General features: G+C 40.2%; 1 protein-coding gene across 1 annotated transcript in view; it reads left to right on the top strand.

Annotated features, from left to right (window-relative positions):
* Window positions 1–21,381, top strand: part of CACNA2D3 (calcium voltage-gated channel auxiliary subunit alpha2delta 3) — an 858,477-nt gene that overhangs the window by 244,589 nt on the left and 592,507 nt on the right. Inside the window, exon 4 of the mRNA XM_064595053.1 lies at window positions 2,005–2,064. Within this exon, the coding sequence (XP_064451123.1) occupies window positions 2,005–2,064 (60 nt within the window). The remainder of the gene's footprint in view (window positions 1–2,004; window positions 2,065–21,381) is intronic.

Raw genomic sequence — 21,381 nt, 5'->3', positions numbered from 1 at the left:
AATTCTAAATCTGTTACAAAGATTAAGAGAATAAGCTCTGACAAATACATAGATTCCTTGTATCACTGTCTGTCACTCATCTGTCAAAGTCCACCTGGATGCATTTGCTGATTGGGTCATGTGATCCCAGGAGGCTGACGAACTTAATTGTTTAGGATGATTCTAGGAAGACCGTGACCCAATGAAAGCTTGGGGCCAACGGATCCAATCTACATAGAGTGTCTATCCTTGTTTTTCTTTTTCTCTGTTTCTCATCCTCTCCATTTTATGCTTCTAGAAAGCATTTAATGTCTTATAATGAAAATACTTATGTACACAGATTCTAAAAAGACAAAGTTGAAAAACCTTGGAGGGCTGGTGGATATCATTAATCAAGGCTGCAGGGATGAGTTCAGCTCTAGGATAAGTGCTGTTTTTTTGCCACTGGTTCTCAAACTTTAGTGGCTTCCGAATTCCCTGGAGGGCTTGTTAAAGCAGATTGCTGGGCCCACCCCCAGGGCTTCTGAATCTGTAAAATGGGATGGGGCATGAGAACATGCATTTTTGACATGTTCACAGGTGAAACTGATGCTGCTGGAGGGGGACATCCCTTGAAGAAGCACTACTCTAGCGTCACTGTTTCAGGGTTTTCAGATGAAAAAACAGGCCCGAGAGGGGCAGAGGCTTGCCTGAGATGTAGTGGGTTGCATCTAGGCTAGAATTAGAACTGGGTCTTCTGGCTCTGACCCTATAGTGTTCTCCTGGGGGCTGTTCTTTGATTGACCAGAGAAGGGGAAATCTCTTCCTGACCATTCGAAGGAAGTGTGGGAAGCCAGATTTGCCACCCTCCTGGAGTCCTGTCTATGGGTCTCTGGCTGGCCTATCTCTTTTTTTGTATGTTCTATGGAGAGAGACGGCTTAGTGGTCTATATTGGTGCCTAATGTTACCCACGTATATACCAACCTCTTCATTTCCATATCCAATTTAATAATTATTCATGGAACATTTGTCTGTTGATTCATAATCATTTAGAAATTAATACCCATGTCATCATGTTTCAAACGTGGCCTATGAAACTCAGGTCTGTATTATGTCAATTAAAAACAAGTTAAAGACGGCCTGGGCTACAAGAGTAACCAGGAGAAAAATAGAAATGGCTGAATTTTTACCTGGATCTGAAGGTTTTGCTTTTAGTTTGATGAAATTTCAGTGAACTGTTATCTCACTAAATGAGTTTTGTGCAGTATTCTCTAGCCTATGTTTTCATCTTAATATTGGCAAATTCAAAATAAAGTAAAAATGATTTCGATAGGTGACTAATTGCCTTTAAATGGAATTTTATGAAACTGCTTTCATAAGACTATGGATTGGTTGAATTTAGTTGGCTAAGAAGAGTAACAAGAGTTGTGTATTTATGGGTCCTGCTTATTGATTTAATTTCAGTGATTTTCTTATTGGGATGCAGATTGTCAAAATGGCATTGAGGTACCATAAATTCAAATAACTGTCACCTGATAATTACATACTAGAACTGGATGCGGAAAGAATTGCTTTGAATGATTGAGGGAGTTAAAATAAATAGCATTTCTCAAACCAAAGGGGAAGAAAGTTAGCCCACTTAGTGTTGGGCCCAATTTAATAAATCTTGACCCAAGAGCCTTCTATACCTAAGGGATACACTCGTCTAGGTTGGTTTTGGCATCCACATTGGGCCTCAAGGGCCAGTGTCTTTGAATTGTTACAAATTGCTATGAAAATGGATGCAGAACTTGTGTGCATATATACACACATAACAGTAACTATTTGCTAGAAAAACTGTGATGGAATGATGGAGGCCAAAACCAGAGTTGGACACTGATGTTGTTCTTTTCAGTTTCATGGGAGCAAAGCCTCCAGGTCACAATGCACATGCCATGATGTAATCTGTCATCTTGGGGCCAGGGAGAAACACCAGTCTTTTCGCCTTGTTGGAACGGGGTCTGGGCCACATTTTGGATCCTTCATGTTGCCTTCTCTCTTTTCAGCGTCTTGTGGAGGCTGCAGAAGAAGCACATCTGAAACATGAATTTGATGCAGACCTGCAGGTAATCGATTCTAGTCGGAGTTAAGTTTTTCGTGTGTTGGCTGCCAAACGAGAAACACTAAGTGTGCCAGAGACACCTGCTTTCAGGGGATGGGAGAGGAGGGCTCTCAGGAGGATGGTACAGAGTTGGAATAAATGTGCCTATTTCTTGACGGGGCAGGGTGGCGATCCCCAACCATTTTCTACCACAGCAGTTATAGTGAGCCATGACACACACTCACGCACATGCACAGAACAGATTTTGATGAACTCCTCCCCAGTTCTGGAGGATGTAACCTCAGTCAACTAACAATGATCACCAGAACTCCTAATGGCATATTGATAAGATAGACAACAGAATATGTGTAAATACCACTTACCTGGCTGGATTTTAGATGACTGAAAGCAAACTTGTGATGGATGTAGTCTTGCATTGACTGTTAATTGTATCTAAAAATTAAATCACTCACTGACATGGGATTTGAACATCTACTTAATAAACTTCTTGCTGTATATCTTATATCCAACTATGGAATACCTGTGTTTGGCCGAGAAGGATTTTGATGTTGCCATGTATATAGAAAACATATTAAAAGGTAACAAGTGAATTGAATGATACCTGGAGGTTCCTTTGGGTCCCTCTTCCTCTCGAAGGAAATTTTATCTGTATTGTCATTTGGAGTTCTGTGGTGTTTCCTCACTGCTAGGTAAACAGAAGGCCTGAATCTTAATCCTTAAGTCTGTGCTTTGCTAGAATGTATCTCTTCTAGTGGCATGTGGTCACAATTAGGAAGTAGTGTTTATTTTGCTGTGTTTCATTTATTGGAAACAATAAAGGCAGACATGGATATGCAAGCACAAAAAAGGTGGTGATATGAAAATAGGCTTTGGTGTCTTCGTTCCATGGATGAACTTCTTCTCATCCCTCCCCATCTATATTTTTTTCCTTGTGGGTAAAAGAACGCACACTCAAATGGGGTAATTGAAGAAAGTTTAATAAAAGGAGTATTTACAAAGGTATGGTTAGAGAAACCAACAAGTGATGGTGTTACCCCCAGGGCAAGCCACACTTCTGGCCTGAGAAGCGAGAGGAACGAGTGGTTTCTAGAACCCAGGCAGAGTAGCTATATGGAAAGGGTATTTGATAGAGATGTGCAGCCAATCATGGTGAGCTAGAAGGATGGAATTTAGGGGGATAACATCCTGATAACAGTGTCTAGCCTTCTGATATCTTGCTGGGACCCACCATTGGCTGAAGCCAATTACTGGTGTGGTTGATGTAGTTCAGTCTTCTGAAATTGAGCTAGGTGCAAAAGGATGAATAATGGGTCTGGAGAGGAAAGAGAAACTGTCAAACCCACCATTTGGTGGTCATTTTCAGAAATGACACCAACATATGAAGCAAATAGAGCCAGGACTGTAGCCAAGCACAAGAGGTTCCGGGGGCAGGAGAAGTGCCGGGGACTATTGGTAACATCAGGAGTGGGGGGGAAGCCAGCCCAGCTCTTTGAGCAAAGCTGCAAGAGAAGAAGCAGAGGAGTTAGCTGAATATAGCAAGAAGCACATTGCTTCCTCCACCCACACCTACATGGTGGCTGTAGGAAGGTCCGGGGCTGTTTACTGGTCACATTTATCTTCAGTGTGCCTCCTCTTCAGAGGGTTTGGAATTCCTAGAGTGGGCCAGAGGGATTGAATGGAAGCATCAGGAAGCAACTTTGTAACTGTGAGGGTTGTAGGGACCTCTTGAATGTGTTGCCAAGAGAAACCATCTCCTTCTCCTGAGGAATATTCTGGTTGTAAATTACCAAAACTCAACTCAACTCAAATGAGATTATAATGCTGAATAAAATAAGAATCCATGGGTCCACTCTAATAAGATACAAATAAATAGACACAGATGATAGATAAATACATACATAGATAAGAAGGGAAAGTTCAGGTGGCTCAGTTGGTTACGTGTCCGACTCTTGATCTCAGCTCAGGTCTTGATCTCAGAGTTGTGAGTTCAAGCCCCACATTGGGCTCCAAGCTGGGCATGGAGCCTACTTAAAAAAAAAAAATGACAAAGAAAAGGGAAAGCTCTTATAGTAGGATGCCAACTAATAAATATAGGAGAGATGGTGGAGACAGAAGGTTATAGTAATAATTCAGGCAAGACTCTTCAATGGATACTAAAACTAGTAGGAAAGAGTTTGATGAAGAACAGGACATTGATAGTTTCAAAGTATCTGCCCACAAATTTCTTATTAATTACAAAGGGGAATATAGCAACTTTACCATGGGAAAACCTGGCAGATACCACCTTAAACAGGTAATCAAAGCTAGTATCACCGGTGATGAGACAAAGTGATGTCAAGTGCCTCCAGATGTGTGTTGGGCTTTAGGACAGCATCCCTATGTAGAATTCTTGCCCAGAATGTGTAACCTGAATCTAATCATAATAAAACATCAGACAAATCTGGATTGAGGAATATTCTACACAAGTAACTGGCTGGACTCCTCTTCAAACCTTCCAAGGTCAAGAAAGACAAAGAAACATTGAGGACCTGCTCTAGACTAAAGGACACAAAAGATCCATGATGATGAAATGCAATGGATCCAGAACCAGAAGCAAAGATTTGAAAATGGACTCTGCATTAGATAATAATGATGTATCAATGTTGAATTTCCTGGTTTCCTTGTATTGTACTTATGGAAGAGAATGTCTTTGTTCTTGGATTTTTCTGTACCAAACATTTGCATCCACTGGTCCAACAGGAAGAAATCAGTGTATAGGAGAGTGAAAAAGATGATTGGAAAATCTGGTGGTGGTTATAGCTTATATAGTCAATTTTATTCTGAGATCAGTTGTCTATAAAACATGAGTGGGCAAGGGAGGGAATGATTTAACGACTTGAGGGGATTATTTATCCTTCAGCAGAGGACAAATGTGCTGTGGTTTAGTTCAACTAACCTAGAGCCACTCCTTTTTTGTCCCTCGGAAGCTAGTGCTACGTTCAAGAATGCTCTGATTTCCTATTATTGAAGCTTTACAGTGGAATTCTGGTGTAGCACAGCTGATTCCCTTGTCAGATGTGGTGCTGTAGACATAAATGCACCATTAGCATCTCCCTCCAAAAGAGAGAGAGACAGAGAGAGACTGAGAAAATGAGTCTTTGGATTGTTACAGTTTTTGTTCTCTTAGGAACAAAGAAGGGGAGCCCAGTTTTTCTTCCTCCAGTGATCTCTTTTATATAAATGCAAGAGAAATATCAGGGGCTGTAGTTGTGGTCTGAACTAGAGTAGAGGTTGAAATAATCTGTCAGTATTACAGAGTGTCATTTATTACCTGGACCTCAGACCTTGGTGAAATCTTCTCTGGGTCAGAGTAAACCATGTGTGCTTTTGTGAGAACCTGTAAAAGAGAAGCCTTTGAGAAAATAGATGTGCATGGAAGAATGCGTGTCTCCTTCGATGAAGGTTTTGAAGCTGCGAAGCTTCAATGCTATTAAGTGCAAGTCTTAACAGCTTGGATGTCAGCCCCATTGCTATCACTGGGATAGCAGGTCTGCGCATGGGCTCTGGGTTTATTGCTACAACAGTCCATTAGAGCTGATCAATTGTTAATCTGGGTTCCACTGACCTCTTGGCAACCCCTGCCGGTGGATTGTTTTTATCAAAAAAATTTCAGACTACCATCTGCTCACAGTGAAATAATGCTGAGGACGTCCCGTGCTATTAGTTCAGAGGGAGCTGGGAGTCTGTTTTCCTACAGAAAAAAATAAAACAAAAAAACCAAAAACAGTGCTTTTGTAAAATTTCCTAAACTCTGTAGCTTCAAGTTTTAGACCCCTGCCCCAGAATAGAAAAGAAACGGCGGATGAGCCTCTTCTTTCCTTTTAGATTGGAGTTTTTGCATCAGTGCTTTGAAAGTGAAGAATTTGCTTCTCATTGGTAGAATCATCAAGAGTTATCAGAAGAAAGTCATGCCTCCTTTATTGTCAGGATTTTATTTCTCATTTAAATTTTGTCTTACATTCTCTTTAGAGGTTGATGTTTTTCTCATGGGCTTATGGCCTTGACGTCAGCAGTCCCTTTGTAAGGTCCTCTAACACGGTATTAGCTTATTCTTAACAAAAACTCTGTTGGGGCAACAGGCAAAATCCAGCCTTGGAAAGGTGTGTGAACATGTGTGCATGTGTGAACAACCCACAATGCAGCATCTTCCATGGAAACCAGAACTGCCTGGTCATCTTTATTGACTGGAAAACTCTATTGTTGACACAGGGGTCAGCTCAGCCCTCTCTCTGGCTTGTCCCTCTCCATAGGTGGCCTGTGGGTTCTAGATGGGTCTTCTCTTGGTTTGTTCTTTACTTTCTGATATCTCTCCATTTGGGCAATTTATAGTTACAATTGATATGAACAGAGGCCTTGTTAAAATGGCATCTTTGCTTTTTTATTTTGTGCTTTGAATTAATACAGGTTTTTTTTTTTATGTAAAGCTCATACGAGATTGGTAATTATAATGAAAACAGTTGAAAAAAAACCCTGTGTCTTAATTATAACATGTGATTATTTTAGGGTTGCACCCTCATTCAACCCATCGTGAGGTGAGGATGGAATGGTAGGAGCAGACCTTAGCCCCGATTATCCTATTCATTGATGAATCTCCAGAAAACTAAGTCTACACATGTAGCATAACTTAGAGAGAATGCTTTCCCCCCTCTTACTTACTCTTTCTTTTTGGGTTTTTCCATTGGCAGCGAAGAAGATGAAAAAAAAGTCCTTTTGACAGTTTACTAAAAACCTGCTTATCTTTGAACCGCAAACATATTTTCTTTGAAAGCTGTCTCCAATAAGTGCCAATTGCACAGAACTGGTGCACAGCAGAAAAAAAAAAATGTGGTTTTGAATTGTGTATCCTGCAGAAGCCTTTTCCATTGCAAAGTTTTCTATAATAATTTTTCTTTGTTATTTTTTAAGTACTAGGAAAATAAAAAGCCTGGTGACACGCAGAAGGATAACAAAAGTGTGAGTGGGAAGGCACGGGGGAATGGAGTGTCTCGAACGTCCCCTCTGGGTCATCCCCAAGCCACAGACACCTCCCTTGCAAATGCAGTGGCCTCATTGCAATGTTGGGGTGAGGGGTTTGGAGTGGGAAGGATGCAGAGACCGTGATGGGAAATCTCCAAGTGGGACAGCCTGGTGATACACCATCCTCTTGGGAGCAGCTTCCCACCGCTGCCTCCTGGCCAGACCTGTTAGAGTGGGAAGGTCCTTGCTGAGGGAGACCCAGGGAAAGGGAGGGGGTGGCTCAGGAGCTCCCGGGTCCTGCACTGTAGGATGCCTCTATCACCATTCATGGGCAGAAGAAAGCCTTTCCCGGGAAGGATTAGAAAGGGCAGTGGAACAACAAGCCCCAGATCAGGGCTGTCCTTTTCCCTGACAGCTTTTCCCTGCAGGCCGGTGACGCTTTGCCCTGGGGAAACCCGCACGTTGTAGGCATGAGCAAAGGATGGGTTTAATAGAGGTTCTTTCTGAGCAGAGGAAATCACGATCCTCACGGGCTTTTTCATATAATCCTGTCAAGCCCCAATCCATCCTTGTCCTCTTTGCCTGAATGAGGTGTTGAGCTCCTTGCAGAGGGAGGTGGTGGGGCACTGAAGACCCCATCCCCAGAATTAGAAATGGTGCTTTTCATAGAGGTAGCAAATCGACTTTTTGTGCATAAATGAGGAACATAGGGGTCACATCTACGGGAAAATAAATGAAAAGAGAAGGAAATTTTCACTCTATTAAAATAAGTCCTCCCCCCCTTTCTAATCTAATTTATGAGAACATGCCTATTTTTTTTTTCTTTTTATCAATCAGCTTGGCAGGGGGGTGGGTCACAGTCTTCTGCATTTTAAGATGTTACATTTGGATGTTTCTTAGTTAGGTGTCACATGTCATTTATGCACAATACTGATGTGTAAATCGTTTCCCCAGAATCTCTAAGAGTCTTCTGCATTTTAAGATGTTACATTTGGATGTTTCTTAGTTAGGTGTCACATGTCATTTATGCACAATACTGATGTGTATGTAAATTGTTTCCCCAGAATCTCTAAGGGTGCACATTTGAAAAGTGAAGTCATTTCCCAGTTGTCACACACACACACACTCTCTGTGTACACACACTATCGTTTTTGTTCATTTGGCTAGAATGTTATACCTTTTCATAAGGTCAGTGCATGACTGGGCTTTGTGTTAATGAGTTGTCTGGTGGTCACATGTGAGGCACAGGACCCTGACTGTTGGTCATGTGAAAGTGTAAGAAGGGGGTGGCAGGTGGAGCCTCAGCTTGACCCAACACAGAGAGCCTTAGTCTAGAGGTCTGAAAATGTAGGTTCCAGTAGATCTTGTCCACCTGGACCGTTTACGTGCTCCAAGATCTGCTACTGTGGCCTCCATGAAATGACATATTGTAGCATCTAGATGATTTCTAAGACTTCATCCATCTCTCATGTGCTGCAGTCATTCAACAAGTAGTTGTCCGTAACCTCCTCTGTGTCCGGGGCTGTGCTGTGGATATGGCCATAAGCTCAGCTGATGCTGTCCTTGTTCTCACAAAGCACACCATCTAACAGCAGTGATGGATATTAAAGCCATGATGACATAAATAATTATTACATTTTAATCATGATAAACAACATGAAAGAGGAGGACAGGGCATTATCACAATGCACATCTAGCAGACCTCGTGTAATCTGGGAGTTCAAGGGACCTTGGAGCAAAGCCCCCAATAGTGAGTCTTGATTGAGTGGAGATTCTAGAGTTCACCTCCCCCACAGCTAGAAGAAATGTCCCCAGACACAGAGAACCCATAATATCTTTATTTTCCATAAGTGCAAAACTTTTATCTGCTTTCCAGATAATAATTTTTCTCACCTCTGAACTCTAATGGTACTTTATTTTTGCCTCTTTTCTTTCTTTTTTTTTTTTTAAAGATTTTATTTATTTATTTGAGAGAGAGAGAATGAGAGACAGAGAGCATGAGAGGGAGGAGGGTCAGAGGGAGAAGCAGACTCCCTGCCGAGCAGGGAGCCCGATGCGGGACTCGATCCCGGGACTCCAGGATCATGACCTGAGCCGAAGGCAGTGGCTTAACCAACTGAGCCACCCAGGCGCCCTTTTTGCCTCTTTTCTGATGCTCACCATTTCCTATCCTGTTAATTTTATTCACATATATCTATTTATTGCTTAATTTAACATTTATCGAGGACTCAGTACATATTAGACCCTGTTCTAGATTATGGGACTTCTACAAACTGAGATGTGACCCCTACCCCCTAGGAGAGTTCTAATCTACCTTTTTAAATATAATTTTTTGGTTGTTGCTTTAAGTGAGCATCTTAAGTGTACAGTGTATCTAGACTTAATTTAGTGTATGAAGTAGTACTTCACGTGGAACGAAAATTTTTCAACAGTATGATTCTACCTACCACCATCCTTTGTGGTATTACCATATATTGTACTTCTGTATGTGTTATAAATACCATCATAAGCGTTATTTTTATTTGGCTTTATATTTGGTTTAATCAGCTGTTTTCTAAAAAATTAAATACGAAAAAAGATAGCAATATATTTACCCACACATTTGCCACTTCTGGTACTCTTCATTCCTTCCTATGGATTTGAGTTTCCATCTGTTACCATTTCTCTTCAGCCTGAAGAACCTCTTTTAGCATTTTTATTTATTTTATTATTATATTTTTACATTGCAGGTCTGGGAGCCACAACTTCTCTCAGCTTTTGTTTATCTAAAAATATCTTTATTTCACCTTCATTTTTGAAGGGTAATTTTGCTGTTTATAGAATTTTTACTTGGCAGTTTATTATTTTTTTAGCACTTTGAAGATATAATTCCATTCTCTACTGATCTTCAATGTTTCTGATGAGATGTCAGCCATCATTTTTATCTTTATTCCTCTGTATACAGTAAGTCATTTTTCTTTGCTACTTTCATGACTTTTCTCCTTATCTTTGATTTTCAGTATACTGTATAGTGTGATAAGTAAAGGATGTTTCTAGATGTGATTTTCTTTATATTTATTCTACTTGGAGTTTGCTGAGACTGTTGAATATTCTTAACGTATTTGAAAATTTTTTAACAATGGGGAGGCTGGGTGGCTCAGTTGGTTAAGTATTGGGCTCCGCAGTCAGTGTGGAGTCCACTTGAGGATTATCTCTCCCTCTACCCCTCCCATGCTCCCATGCATGCTTTCTCCACAATAAATGAATAAATCTTGAAAAAAATTTTTTTAACAATGATTTCTTCAAAATTTTATTGCCCCATTCTTTTTACATTTCCTCCTGGAACTTAAGTCACATCTATGTTAGATTGCTTTACCTTGTCCCACAAGTCACTGTGGCTCTTTTTTGTTTGTTTGTTTCCAATCTATGTTCTATTAATTAGTCTCCAGGTTCACTAACCCATTCTTCTGTATCTCTAATCTGCTGTTAAACTCATTCAGTGAATGTTTTATATATTGTACTGTTAGTTTGAGAATTTTCATTAAATCTTTTTTATAGTTTCTATTTCCTGCTGAAATTCCTTATCTGTGAACTGATTATAGTCATGTTGTTGTTTTATTTAAGTCCTCAAACACAGCTACAAAGCTGTTTTAAATTTCTTCTCTGATAATTGCAGCACCTGGGTCATTTCTGTGTCTGTTGCCTCCTTTTTTCTTTTGAAGTGGCTTTTTTTTTTTCTTATTCATGTGTCTTGTGATTTTTTATTGTATGATGGACATTGTAATTATAGCTTTGACTGATTTTTATAAATTTCTTCATTATTCTTAATATAGTTCCATCCATGTGGTAGGTGTTCTAAAAATACCAAGTTTATTGAATTTGATTAAATTGGTAGTAGGAAACACTTAAGACATGAAGAGACAGAAATGATACATCATATATAGTAGGACAGCCTCCAGTGATTTGATATTCTGCATTCTAACATCACATAAACATTGACTTCTTCCAAAAGTACCACACAAGACCATTTCCTAGCTGAAAGAAATAGAAAAGTGCATTTTTGTTGATAACCTTAAAATGTAAACATTGTTTCTCAAAAAGTTATCATTTCTACAGCTTAATTATATTAGTACCATCATGTGTTCTAAATCCAAATAAAGATATTGATATTAACAAATTTAAAGACAAAAAATGCAAGTTAATAGCAAGAATAACTGTTTGGTTTTGTTTGACCAGTCATCTTACTTTATAGATCAGAGGGGAAAAATTGCATTATTTGCTCTGTTCAAAGTTATTTTTTTTTGCCTGTACAACATTTACATATTAGTGACCCTCTTTTTTCTTTGCTACTTTTGTGTTTAGAAACTCTGGATCTTTTATCTAATTTCATTAACAAATACAATCTAATAAAATGCCTGTGTGTTTTCCTCACTGTCCTAGTTTTCTTGCTACAATATTCTTTTTTCTATCATGACCATGTATATCTCAATTTGTAGGTAATAATGGTTATAGAAGTTGTAATTACTGCTTTTGAGAGCACTTTCTTTCCTACCAAACTTATTGGTTCTTTGTGATTCTTTTAACTTTTGGGTTTTCTCAACTGGACTTTCTCAAAGCTGGGAATACTTATTTAAAATAAATATTTGTTTAAAACACATTTGTTTTGAATAAGGTATTTTAAGCACAATGAAACAGTACTAGTTTAAACTGTATTGAATGTTCCAATTTACAAATACTTTTAAAATTTAGTTTTATTGTTTTCATATACACAGTGTGCTTGTGGTGTTTTGGACATGAGCCAGTTTGGCTAACGGGGGCATTTTGGGACACCAGGGCCACCTTGGTATATCTACAGTATTGTTAGGTAAACTCTTAGTGGATCTTTAATCATAATATTCAGAGTCCCACAGTACATTTTCAGAAACCTCAGTGTCTTTCATGAAGAGAGCTGACTGCAGAGGTCATTGGCAGACCCCAGAAATTACTTTGGATCTTTCTCCAGAAAGTTGTTTGGCAGCAGTGGCAATGTCCTTTACATTGTTGATTTTTCACCAAGGATCTTTGTGGTCTAGGGATTTGGCAACTGCTATTGATTTTTTTAAGTAAAACTTGGAACTTGGTGGCAGTCCAGAAAGTAGACAGCTCAACAGAAATTTTCCAATCTCACATAAGCCTGTTGATAAAGCACCTAATATGTACTCAGATGAGTTAATTCTCACCTTTCATACTTTCAGGTTAGTTTGTGATGTAGGTTTTCATAATGCATACAATATGCCTTTGATAATCCTAATTCTTCAAATTAGAACTTCTTTCAGGACTAACAATTTTAGGATATTTCCTTTTGCTGGTTAGTTAATATGAATAGAATACAGTAACAATGTTAAGAATAATAGACACCATTATCAAATATGTAGTAAGTGCAGGGAGTGGCTTAAGCACTTAGCAGACATTATTTCATTTATTTACCTCTTCATGATCCTCTGAAATGGATATGGTTATCTCTGTTTTACATATGGAGAAACAAGATTGAGAGACTACATGATGTGCCCAAGGTTTACAGCAGTGGGTGGATGAGCCGGAATTCATACCCAAGTCTGATGGCTTCAAAAACCAGTAACTTATGTTGGGTCATGGAGCCACAAGTTGTAATACTGACCTTAATTTACACTGGACAAAATCTTGTAAGGCAATAAGTTTAAGATGAAAGTCATCATGGGTTATTGGAAAGGTCTATCAGATTTTTCAAGAAGAAATTATTTATTTATTTATTTATATTTTATTTTATTATTTATTCTTATTATGTTATGTTAGTCACCATACAGTACATCATTAGTTTTTGATGTAGTGTTCCATGATTCATTGTTTGTGTATAACACCCAGTGCTCCATGCAATACGTGCCTTCCTTAATACTCATCACCAGGCTAAACCATCCCCCCAACCCCCTCCCATCTAAAACCCTCAGTTTGTTTCCCAGAGTCCGTAGTCTCTCATGGTTCGTCTCCCCCTCTGATTTCCCCCTCTTCGTTTTTCCCTTCCTTCTCCTAATGTCCTCCATGCTATTCCTTATGTTCCACAAATAAGTGAAACCATATGATAATTGTCTTTCTCTGCTTGACTTATTTCACTTAGCATAATCTCCTCCAGTTCCATTCATGTTGATGCAAATGTTGGGTATTCATCCTTCCTGATGGCTGAGCAATATTCCATTGTATATATGGACCACATCTTCTTTATCCATTCGTCTGTTGAAGGGCATCTTGGCTCCTTCCACAGTCTGACTATCGTGGACACTGATGCAAGAAATTCTTTGAAGTGATAGATTCTGACCCAGAAACCCATGAAAAGAAAAAAAAAAAAACCTCTTTTTTTAAAGATTTTATTTTTAAGTAATCTCTACACTCAACATGGGTCTTGAACCTACAACCCAGAGATCAAGAGCTGCATGCTCTACTGACTGAGCAAGCCAGGTGCCCTGAAAAAAAGAAATCTCTTAATAAGATAGAAGGATTTAATAAAAATAATTAAACATAGCTTTCCTGATATTATTAGAAACATATACATAAGGGTGACCCTTCCTCTGTAGGAAATTAGATCTATCTTCTCCGTACTAATGTGTGTGACCTTTTAAAATGTAAATAGGGTCAAGTTACATATTTGCTTACATTTATACTTCACTCATTCTTAGAATAAAAAATGAATTCCCCATGTACCTACAGAGTACTACACAGCCTGCTCAAAATGTGGATTAACAGCTACCTCTAATTCTTTGTGTCTGCTCTGCTCTTGACTCACTTTCTTCTGTTCATTGAGCACACTAGTAGGGTTTGCTTGTTTATTGTCCATCTCCTCCAGCAAAACATAAGTTCCATGAGGGCAGGCACCTGACATGTGGTTGATGTCTACAAGAACTTATTAGAATTAATTGAAATTCATAATGGTAATATAATTACTAAAATCCACAGTTGACTGATGATCACTACAGTGCATTGTGAGTAATTTATGAAGTTGTCATCTGTTTATTTTAATTGGAAAAACATCTCATCCTTTCTTCAAATAAATACTAATGGCTTGACCAGAAATGATTCAATTATTGCTGTAATATTCAAAGACATTTTCATATATTTATGGCATCCTTTTATTGAAAGAGTTGGCTTTTGTTGTCACTTGTAATAAATTCATGAATTTGCTAATTTTCCTCATCCAAATAATAGTTTTTATGCCATTCAGTATGTAGTTACAAATATATGAATATATTAATTAATTGTAAACTAGATAATTATATTTAATGAATATTATATTAAGTGAATATTTATCAACTTACTAAACAGATAGTGAACATACGTTTAAAATTGGAAAGGAGAAAAATTAGAAGGGAAACATGCTCTTACAACTTGGGTTTCCTCTTTTGGGCAGGTTCCCACCCACCTTCCTATTTGGCATAATCAGAGTTACAGATACAGTATGTCTGTGGTAGGGGTAGCCTCTTATAGTACAAGTAGGAATTCTGGGGGAGACATAATCAGTTTCAAGAGTGACTGTTCAACAGCAAAAATGGTTGTGATTGGAAGTCATCTGAATCTTTGTGTCTGCCAGAAAGTGAATTTCTAACAGTATCATCCCCTTAGAATACCTTTAAAAGCTTTAGTCAGCCGGCCCCTCATGGAAAGTCCTAGATCTTACATTGCACCTGTCCATAGCGAAATCAAACAACAACAAAATAAATAAACAACACTGAAAACAAAACAGCCTTTCTCATGCTGGTAGTCATTAAAGGGGGAAAGATAATTTTCTTCCTTGAAGTTGTTCCCTAGGTAGCCAGGAGCCTGGAAGTTTTGCTAATCAGCTGTGTCACCTTGGGAAAATCATGTGGCCTGTCAGATTTCATGTTACTTCAGGTCACTGGGGAGTTGGGGGGTGGGGAGAGCTGGTTTGATTTTCCTTCCTGATCTAGAACTACCTAAGTCTGTGAGGTTGTGACATTTCACATGGGAAGGATAGCAATCATTTCTCCATAGATTGCATGCTCATTCTTGTGGGAAATACAGCACCTTCTACAGCATAGCATTGTCCTGAGGGAAACATCTCTGAGAATAAATTCTCTTTTTTTCTTCCCCCTCCTTCTAAATAGATACATACTTCCTACTTTAAACTTGAAAAAGGGAAATTTCAAGAAAAGATTCTTGATTGGATCATTTTCAGATACCCCCATGAATAATTTTATTATTTTAGGTTTAAAGAGATTCTTATGAGTAATATAGAAGGACTTATGTGTGCGTGTGTGTGCATGTGTATGTATTTATGTGTATGTGTGTATGTATGCATGTGTATGAGTGCATATGTGTGTATGCATGTGTGTATTGTGTATATATATGTGTGTATGTATGTGTCCGTGTGTGTGCGTGTATGTATATATATGCGTGTGTGTGTGTGATTTTAAGAACTTAACTGTGGAACTGAAATGACTTGCTTCACTCCAAGCCTTTGTTTGCTGTATAGTAAAATTCAGAACCAAACCAAACCTTTGCTTTGACTTATTTGGAAGTGATTATGTTGTGCATATGAATGTATTCATAATATATGCTTCTTCCTAAAAGGTTTCAGGTGACTGAGAACATACAACCACCATGAAAAAAATTTTTTTCTAGGTTTAAAGACTTTTTTTCCATCTCATTCTACATGAGATTGGCTGAAATGTAGAGGTGGTTCTGATTAAAAGAAGCAAGAATAGAGAGGAGGAGAAGGATTTATAGCTTCATAGTAATATTTTCTGAAACTCAGGTCAAGCGCACAGTGGGCCATGGCCAGCTTTAGTCTGGTCAAAATGCTTTTTTTTTTTTTTTTTTTTTTTTTTATGAGGCAATAAAAGAGGATTCATTATATCTCCTGGTTAACATTCTGGATGAGGAGATACTAGCTATCCAGAGAATGTCTTCCAAAGGCTGAAAGCACTGGTTTGAATCTTGGCTTTTTTCCTTACTAGTGCTAAGACCCAGGGCAAATTTCTTAGCCTGTTGGAGTCCCGGTTTCTTCTGTGTAATCAGGTTGGTGATACTCTCCCATAAGGGTGTCAAGCTTCCACAGGGTTTTTGACCACATGGAGTATTCGGCACAGTGTGTAGTACAGAAGATGATCCCAGTTTGGGGTAACCATCATCACCATTGTGATTATTATTTAAACCAATACTCTTGAAATGCAGAGACGTTGATTACACTTGTAACTGCGTATTTAGTCTCTGGCTGCTTTGTGGACTGTGAGCTGTGTGAGGCAGATACCACATTTGCTTTTTGGGCATTGTGTCTGGGGCTTAGGCACATAGCTGGCACTCAATAAATATCTGAAGAAGGACTGAATGGGCAAGAAGAATGAAGGATCATCTCAAGAGTTAGATACCCATGAGGAAGGAGGTTAAAAAGCATCATTTGCCAAAGAGAAGATATGTGATGCTTCTGGAATTGGTAGTAACTTTTCCAGCAGGAGGGCTGCCCAGGCTTAGCGTCTGAGCCATTTCAAGCCTCTTTGGGAACATTGTGGGCCACAGGATGGGGTGTTTCATGGGGTGTTTCATGTCCACAGAGGGGCTGAACTCAAACCACCTTTGGCCATACCTGTACCCTCCTGGGTGTGCATGGCAGATAGTCAGAGGCCCCTCATCAAAGTAGGCAGAGAGAGCAAAAGACCTGGAACAATTTCCCTGCATAATCATCAGCCAGTTTTGGAACACTAGGCTAGCTAGTTCAGTTTGGTTTCGTTGTTGTTTAAACAGGTTTCTTTCTGTGTCAGACAAGACACACAAACAGGAGACTGCTGCTAGGACACATTTTCTATTCCTGTTCCAGTTTCCTTAATGGCTCTAAAGGAAATCTCTCTTGCATTTGCCTGAAGTATTCTGTCTTCATTATTATATACCAGGCATTTATTATATTCTACACTTCTTTTTGACTCTCTGTGCCAAATTTTTCTGTGACCTTCTAAATAAATAATGACATTGAATGTAGAGCAGGTGGGTCTGGGAACATGCCTTCCCATTTAAATTTCCAGGAGCACCACTGTGCTCTTAGAAATGTCTTAGCAGGGACAGATGTCTGGAGTCTCTGGCTTTATTTATTCCACTCCAGAGACAATATTAACTATCAGGTTAAACTCAGTGAAATTCTCATTGGTTCGGAGCCACCTAAATAGACTTTATGGGTCTCTTATGTCATAACCCCAACTGCAGATTTGAGCCTTGACTCTCAATCACACCCCCTGCCAGGTCTCTATCCTGCCTCAGGGTATGATTTGGGAGGAGTTGTGGGATCTTGACTCAGAATCACAAGGTGTGCCTTACACTTTAGACTGTTGGGCGAGCTAGCAGTTCCGGGGTCCTCACTATCAAATTTAACCCTCACACCCGTCTGGTGGAGGGGGGTATAATTATTGCTCCCACTGCCTGAATGATAAAGCTGACACTTAGAAAAGTTAGCTAGGTTACCCCAAGTTCCATGGGACTGTGTGGTGGGCCTAGGGTCAGAAATGAGCGAGTTTTGATTCCATGAACAGGACTTAAGTCTTACACTTTCCAGAAAGCCTCCTTTGTTTATGGATACTTATTTCCCGGGTCTTTCTTAGAGCTGGTGTTGATGAGTGGTTGGACGGTGTAATGAGGTTGGAAAGCAGACAGTCAAAGGCATAGGTTGAACGCAGTACAGTCGGTAGGCATTGTCTTTATTCTCTTGCGCCATTGGGCTAGAGTATGGTCTCCTGCAGTGTTTAAGGCTATTGCTCCTACATTTTCTGAAGTCCCCCTTTACAATCCACAGGATGTTCTTCCCAGGGGGTAGGGGGCTCTTCTCTCAGATGAAGCAAGACGCACCTTGTGAGAGATGATCCTGCAGTGAGCTTGTTGGTGGTGTGTGGGGACAGCTATAATCTGCAGCATTTCTGTACCAAGGGCCCTGAGCACTCATTCATTCATTCACTCATTCATTCATTCATTTGTTCATTCCTTATTTTCTTGGATTTACCTGCAAAGGAAAAGATTTCAGAATACTTCCCCGAGCTTGTGAGAGCAGGCAGGAAGCCAGCAGCAATTGGAGGTTTCTGATACAGTGAGTCAGACATGCAGTGCTCTCTCTTTGTTTCTTCCCCTTGCCTTTTTTCTCTTATCTTTACATTGAATAGATTAAAAATGGGAAAAAGAGAGGGCAGGTGACTCCTGCTCTTGAGCAAGGAGGTCCTTGGGGGTCCCTTGGGAGTGTCTGCTGATGGGATTCAAGTTACTGATGTATGTTCTTCCCATGTGGCAGAATCCAGCTCCGATTTGGAAAGTTCACCTGGACTCCGTGGGGGGAGAGCTGTTGTCGTATTTGCTTTTCTGGGAGAGGTAACTATTTCTTGCTGCACGATTATCCTGTTGAGGGTTGGGAACCAGGGCATGCTGGCGATAAGGATTTAATGAATACATATGAGAAGAAGAGATTCAGGCCACTGAGCAGCATGTTGCCTTAGGCCACTTCTCATTTCAGGATGGTGAGATATTTAGGGGAGTAAATTTCAGACGATCACGGAAGAAAAAATATTCAAGGGGCCTTGGGGTGAGAGATACATTCTCGTCTATGTTTTTAACAGCAGATAGGTGGTCCATGTCACTGAGAGCCTTGTGAATCACCTCTTGGTTTTGTTCATTGTCTTTGTTTGTATAATTCACTTATAGCTTTAAAAAATATGATTAGGCCTGCCCCTGTGCTCATTATTCCACATGGCAGAGAAGATGTGCTTTTAATTTATTCTTTGCTTCTAATTGTAGTGTCTGCATGTCAGGGTTCACTGGCCAGAGAGAGAATGAGCCCTGCTTTTGTAAAGCAGATAATTGAACCTGGTAACGATTACTGTCAGAAATCCCCTGGGGTTGTGCTGGTCCCTGTGCATCATCCCTCGTGGTGGTTTCCAGCATCTTGTGTGCTGGGACACTGAGGATTTTCCAGAGGAAATCGCAAATTGGAGTTTGTGCATCGGAGACTCCAACTGCCATAATGTTGGTACCCTTTTCTGGTTTGTAGCAGTCTCTGTGGTCTCTGGTGCTAGGGACTTCTGAAGAGAATGTTTTCAATTTTGAAATGTTTAAAGTAACGTTTGCAATACAGACAACAGACAAAGGACTAGTATCTGGGATAGAAACAGAACCCCTCATACCAATAACGAAGATCCTGTAATAAAAACTCCTTCATATCAATCCACCACAAAGAAGCAATAGAAAAACGGGCAAAGGACATGAACAGTCAGTTGACAGGAGTAGAATTACATGGACAGAGAAAAGATGCTCAATTTCACTAATAATCAAGGGAAAACGAATTGAAGCAGTGAAATACCATTTTCCCTGATCAGTTGGCAAAATAATGGCGATGATGATTGATGATGGTGAAGGTGGTGGTGATGGTGATATCAGGTGTTGGTAAGGCCTGGGGAACTGGGACTCTGCTGGTGCGGCCACACTGCAGGACAGGTTTACAGAGGTTATAAAACTAAAAATGCACAGACCCTACGAACCATCAACCCCACATCCTGCATCTGTCTACAGAAGCACGACCATGCCTACTTGTGTGGGAGAGGCTGAGGAGACTGTGGCATGTGCATGGACTGGGATTCTAGGTAGTAGCTAAAAGGAATAAAGGAGATAGGTAATTGCAAGGATGGTGCCCAGAACATGTATTAGCTTTAAAAATCAAAGGCAGGGTTAAGAATTATGTGTACAATATGATGTAATTTAGGTTAAAAAGATCATGCAGATAGTGAGTGTTTATGTATGCCTGTTATTACAGAGGAGGAGGTCTGTGGGTAGCATCTGGGGAGGGGCCTGGCATCAGCAGTGGGAACAAAGGGGATGTGAGTCTTATCTGGGATGCTTCTTTGATTATTGCCAAAAAAATATTTGGGATGATCAAAATTTAATTTTATAAAAGTTTTCTTGGAAGAGAGAAAGAAGAGATGGATTGGAGGGTAATTATCCATTTGGTCTGCTGCTTGCCTTACAGTAGCCTCCCAAGGAAGCCAGAGATCAGAGCCTCCAACAGCAGAGTGCCTGCAACCATGCCTTTTCATTCTCTTATTAGGCCTCAGGATCCCACTGCCCAGAGAGGTTCTGGTGACGATCAAGTGGGACTTGTGTGCATCTTGTGCTCCCCTGCATCCTGGGCCCTGAGCATGGTGCCTGGCATGAGGCTGGCAGTGAATAATTCTGTATTGGATTGGCACCGAATGTGGAGATCTGGTGTGGTGTTCTTTGTCGACTGTGGCTGCAGGCATGTAACTGGTGATAGATTGTTGTCTAATGCTTACTGTCAGAGGTGTCCTGGCTTCTGATTCTGGAAAGTGTACTCTGTGCACAGGCCCTGGGTTTACACAAACCTCCACTCGCTTTCCTGAGCAGAAAGTCTCTTAGTCTGTGTAAAAGAGAGGCTTCCATTCTCCTGGCTGGAGGCTTCTCTCTGACCTGCCTGGGAGTATTAGAGCCAGGGCTGAATTTTTGGGCCTGCCATCCTGTGTGGGCACACAGGGCTCCAAGCTTGGTTTAAGGCTCTGCTGTTGCCATATTGAAATTATTTTTAAATTAATTAATTTATTTTTGAGCCCACAGCACATTATTTTTGTTAACTGTACATTTGACATTGATTTACTTTATTGTATATACAAGTTTTACATCAACTTACATAAAAGTGGAAAATAGGATATAGAGACTTAGGTAGAAGTATACTGAAAACACTAACTTCAGTTCTGTACTTTGGCAAATATGTTACAATTTGCATTTTCCTTCAGTTTTACTGACAAATAATTTACATACTTCACTGTGTAAGTTTGAGGCATATAGCATGATGATTTGACTTATACATATTGTAAAATGGTTAGTGCAATAGGTTCAGCTAAGATCCATTTGATTTTTCATGATCCTTGATTCCTTCCATTGGTACCTGTGCATTTGAGCAGTGGTGCGTGTCTTCCAGAGTTTGCAGGTTTACCTTGGCAGGCACAGCTCTTCACTAGTCAGCCCAGCATGGGTTTCTGGATGTGTCTGCTGGTAATGTGTCTGGGCAGGTGGGACCTGCTATTATGGTCTATTCTTAGGCAAGGCAACTCTGAGGACAGGGACACGAGTGTGCCTGGCTGAGAACAGCTGGGCAGGACCGTTGCCTTACCTCCCCCACCCAAGGGAGGCTGTAGGATGGGCTCCGCAGCGGCCTGGACTCTCTGGTCGGGCTGACAGGATGGTCGGGACTGGGTGCTATATTCAGGATGAGGTGGGGCTATGAATTAGCTGCCCACGCCCTGGCTGGGTATCAGGCCTCGGCCCAGAGCATGTACGGCTCATTGTT

Source organism: Mirounga angustirostris, unplaced genomic scaffold (assembly GCF_029215605.1).
Source record: "Mirounga angustirostris isolate CCGP_5_RB_7025 unplaced genomic scaffold, mMirAng1.0.hap1 SCAF_1, whole genome shotgun sequence".
Taxonomy (NCBI): Eukaryota; Metazoa; Chordata; class Mammalia; order Carnivora; family Phocidae; genus Mirounga; species Mirounga angustirostris.
The sequence above is the reverse complement of the archived record's forward strand: the minus strand, read 5'-3'. Positions and strand labels throughout refer to the sequence as shown.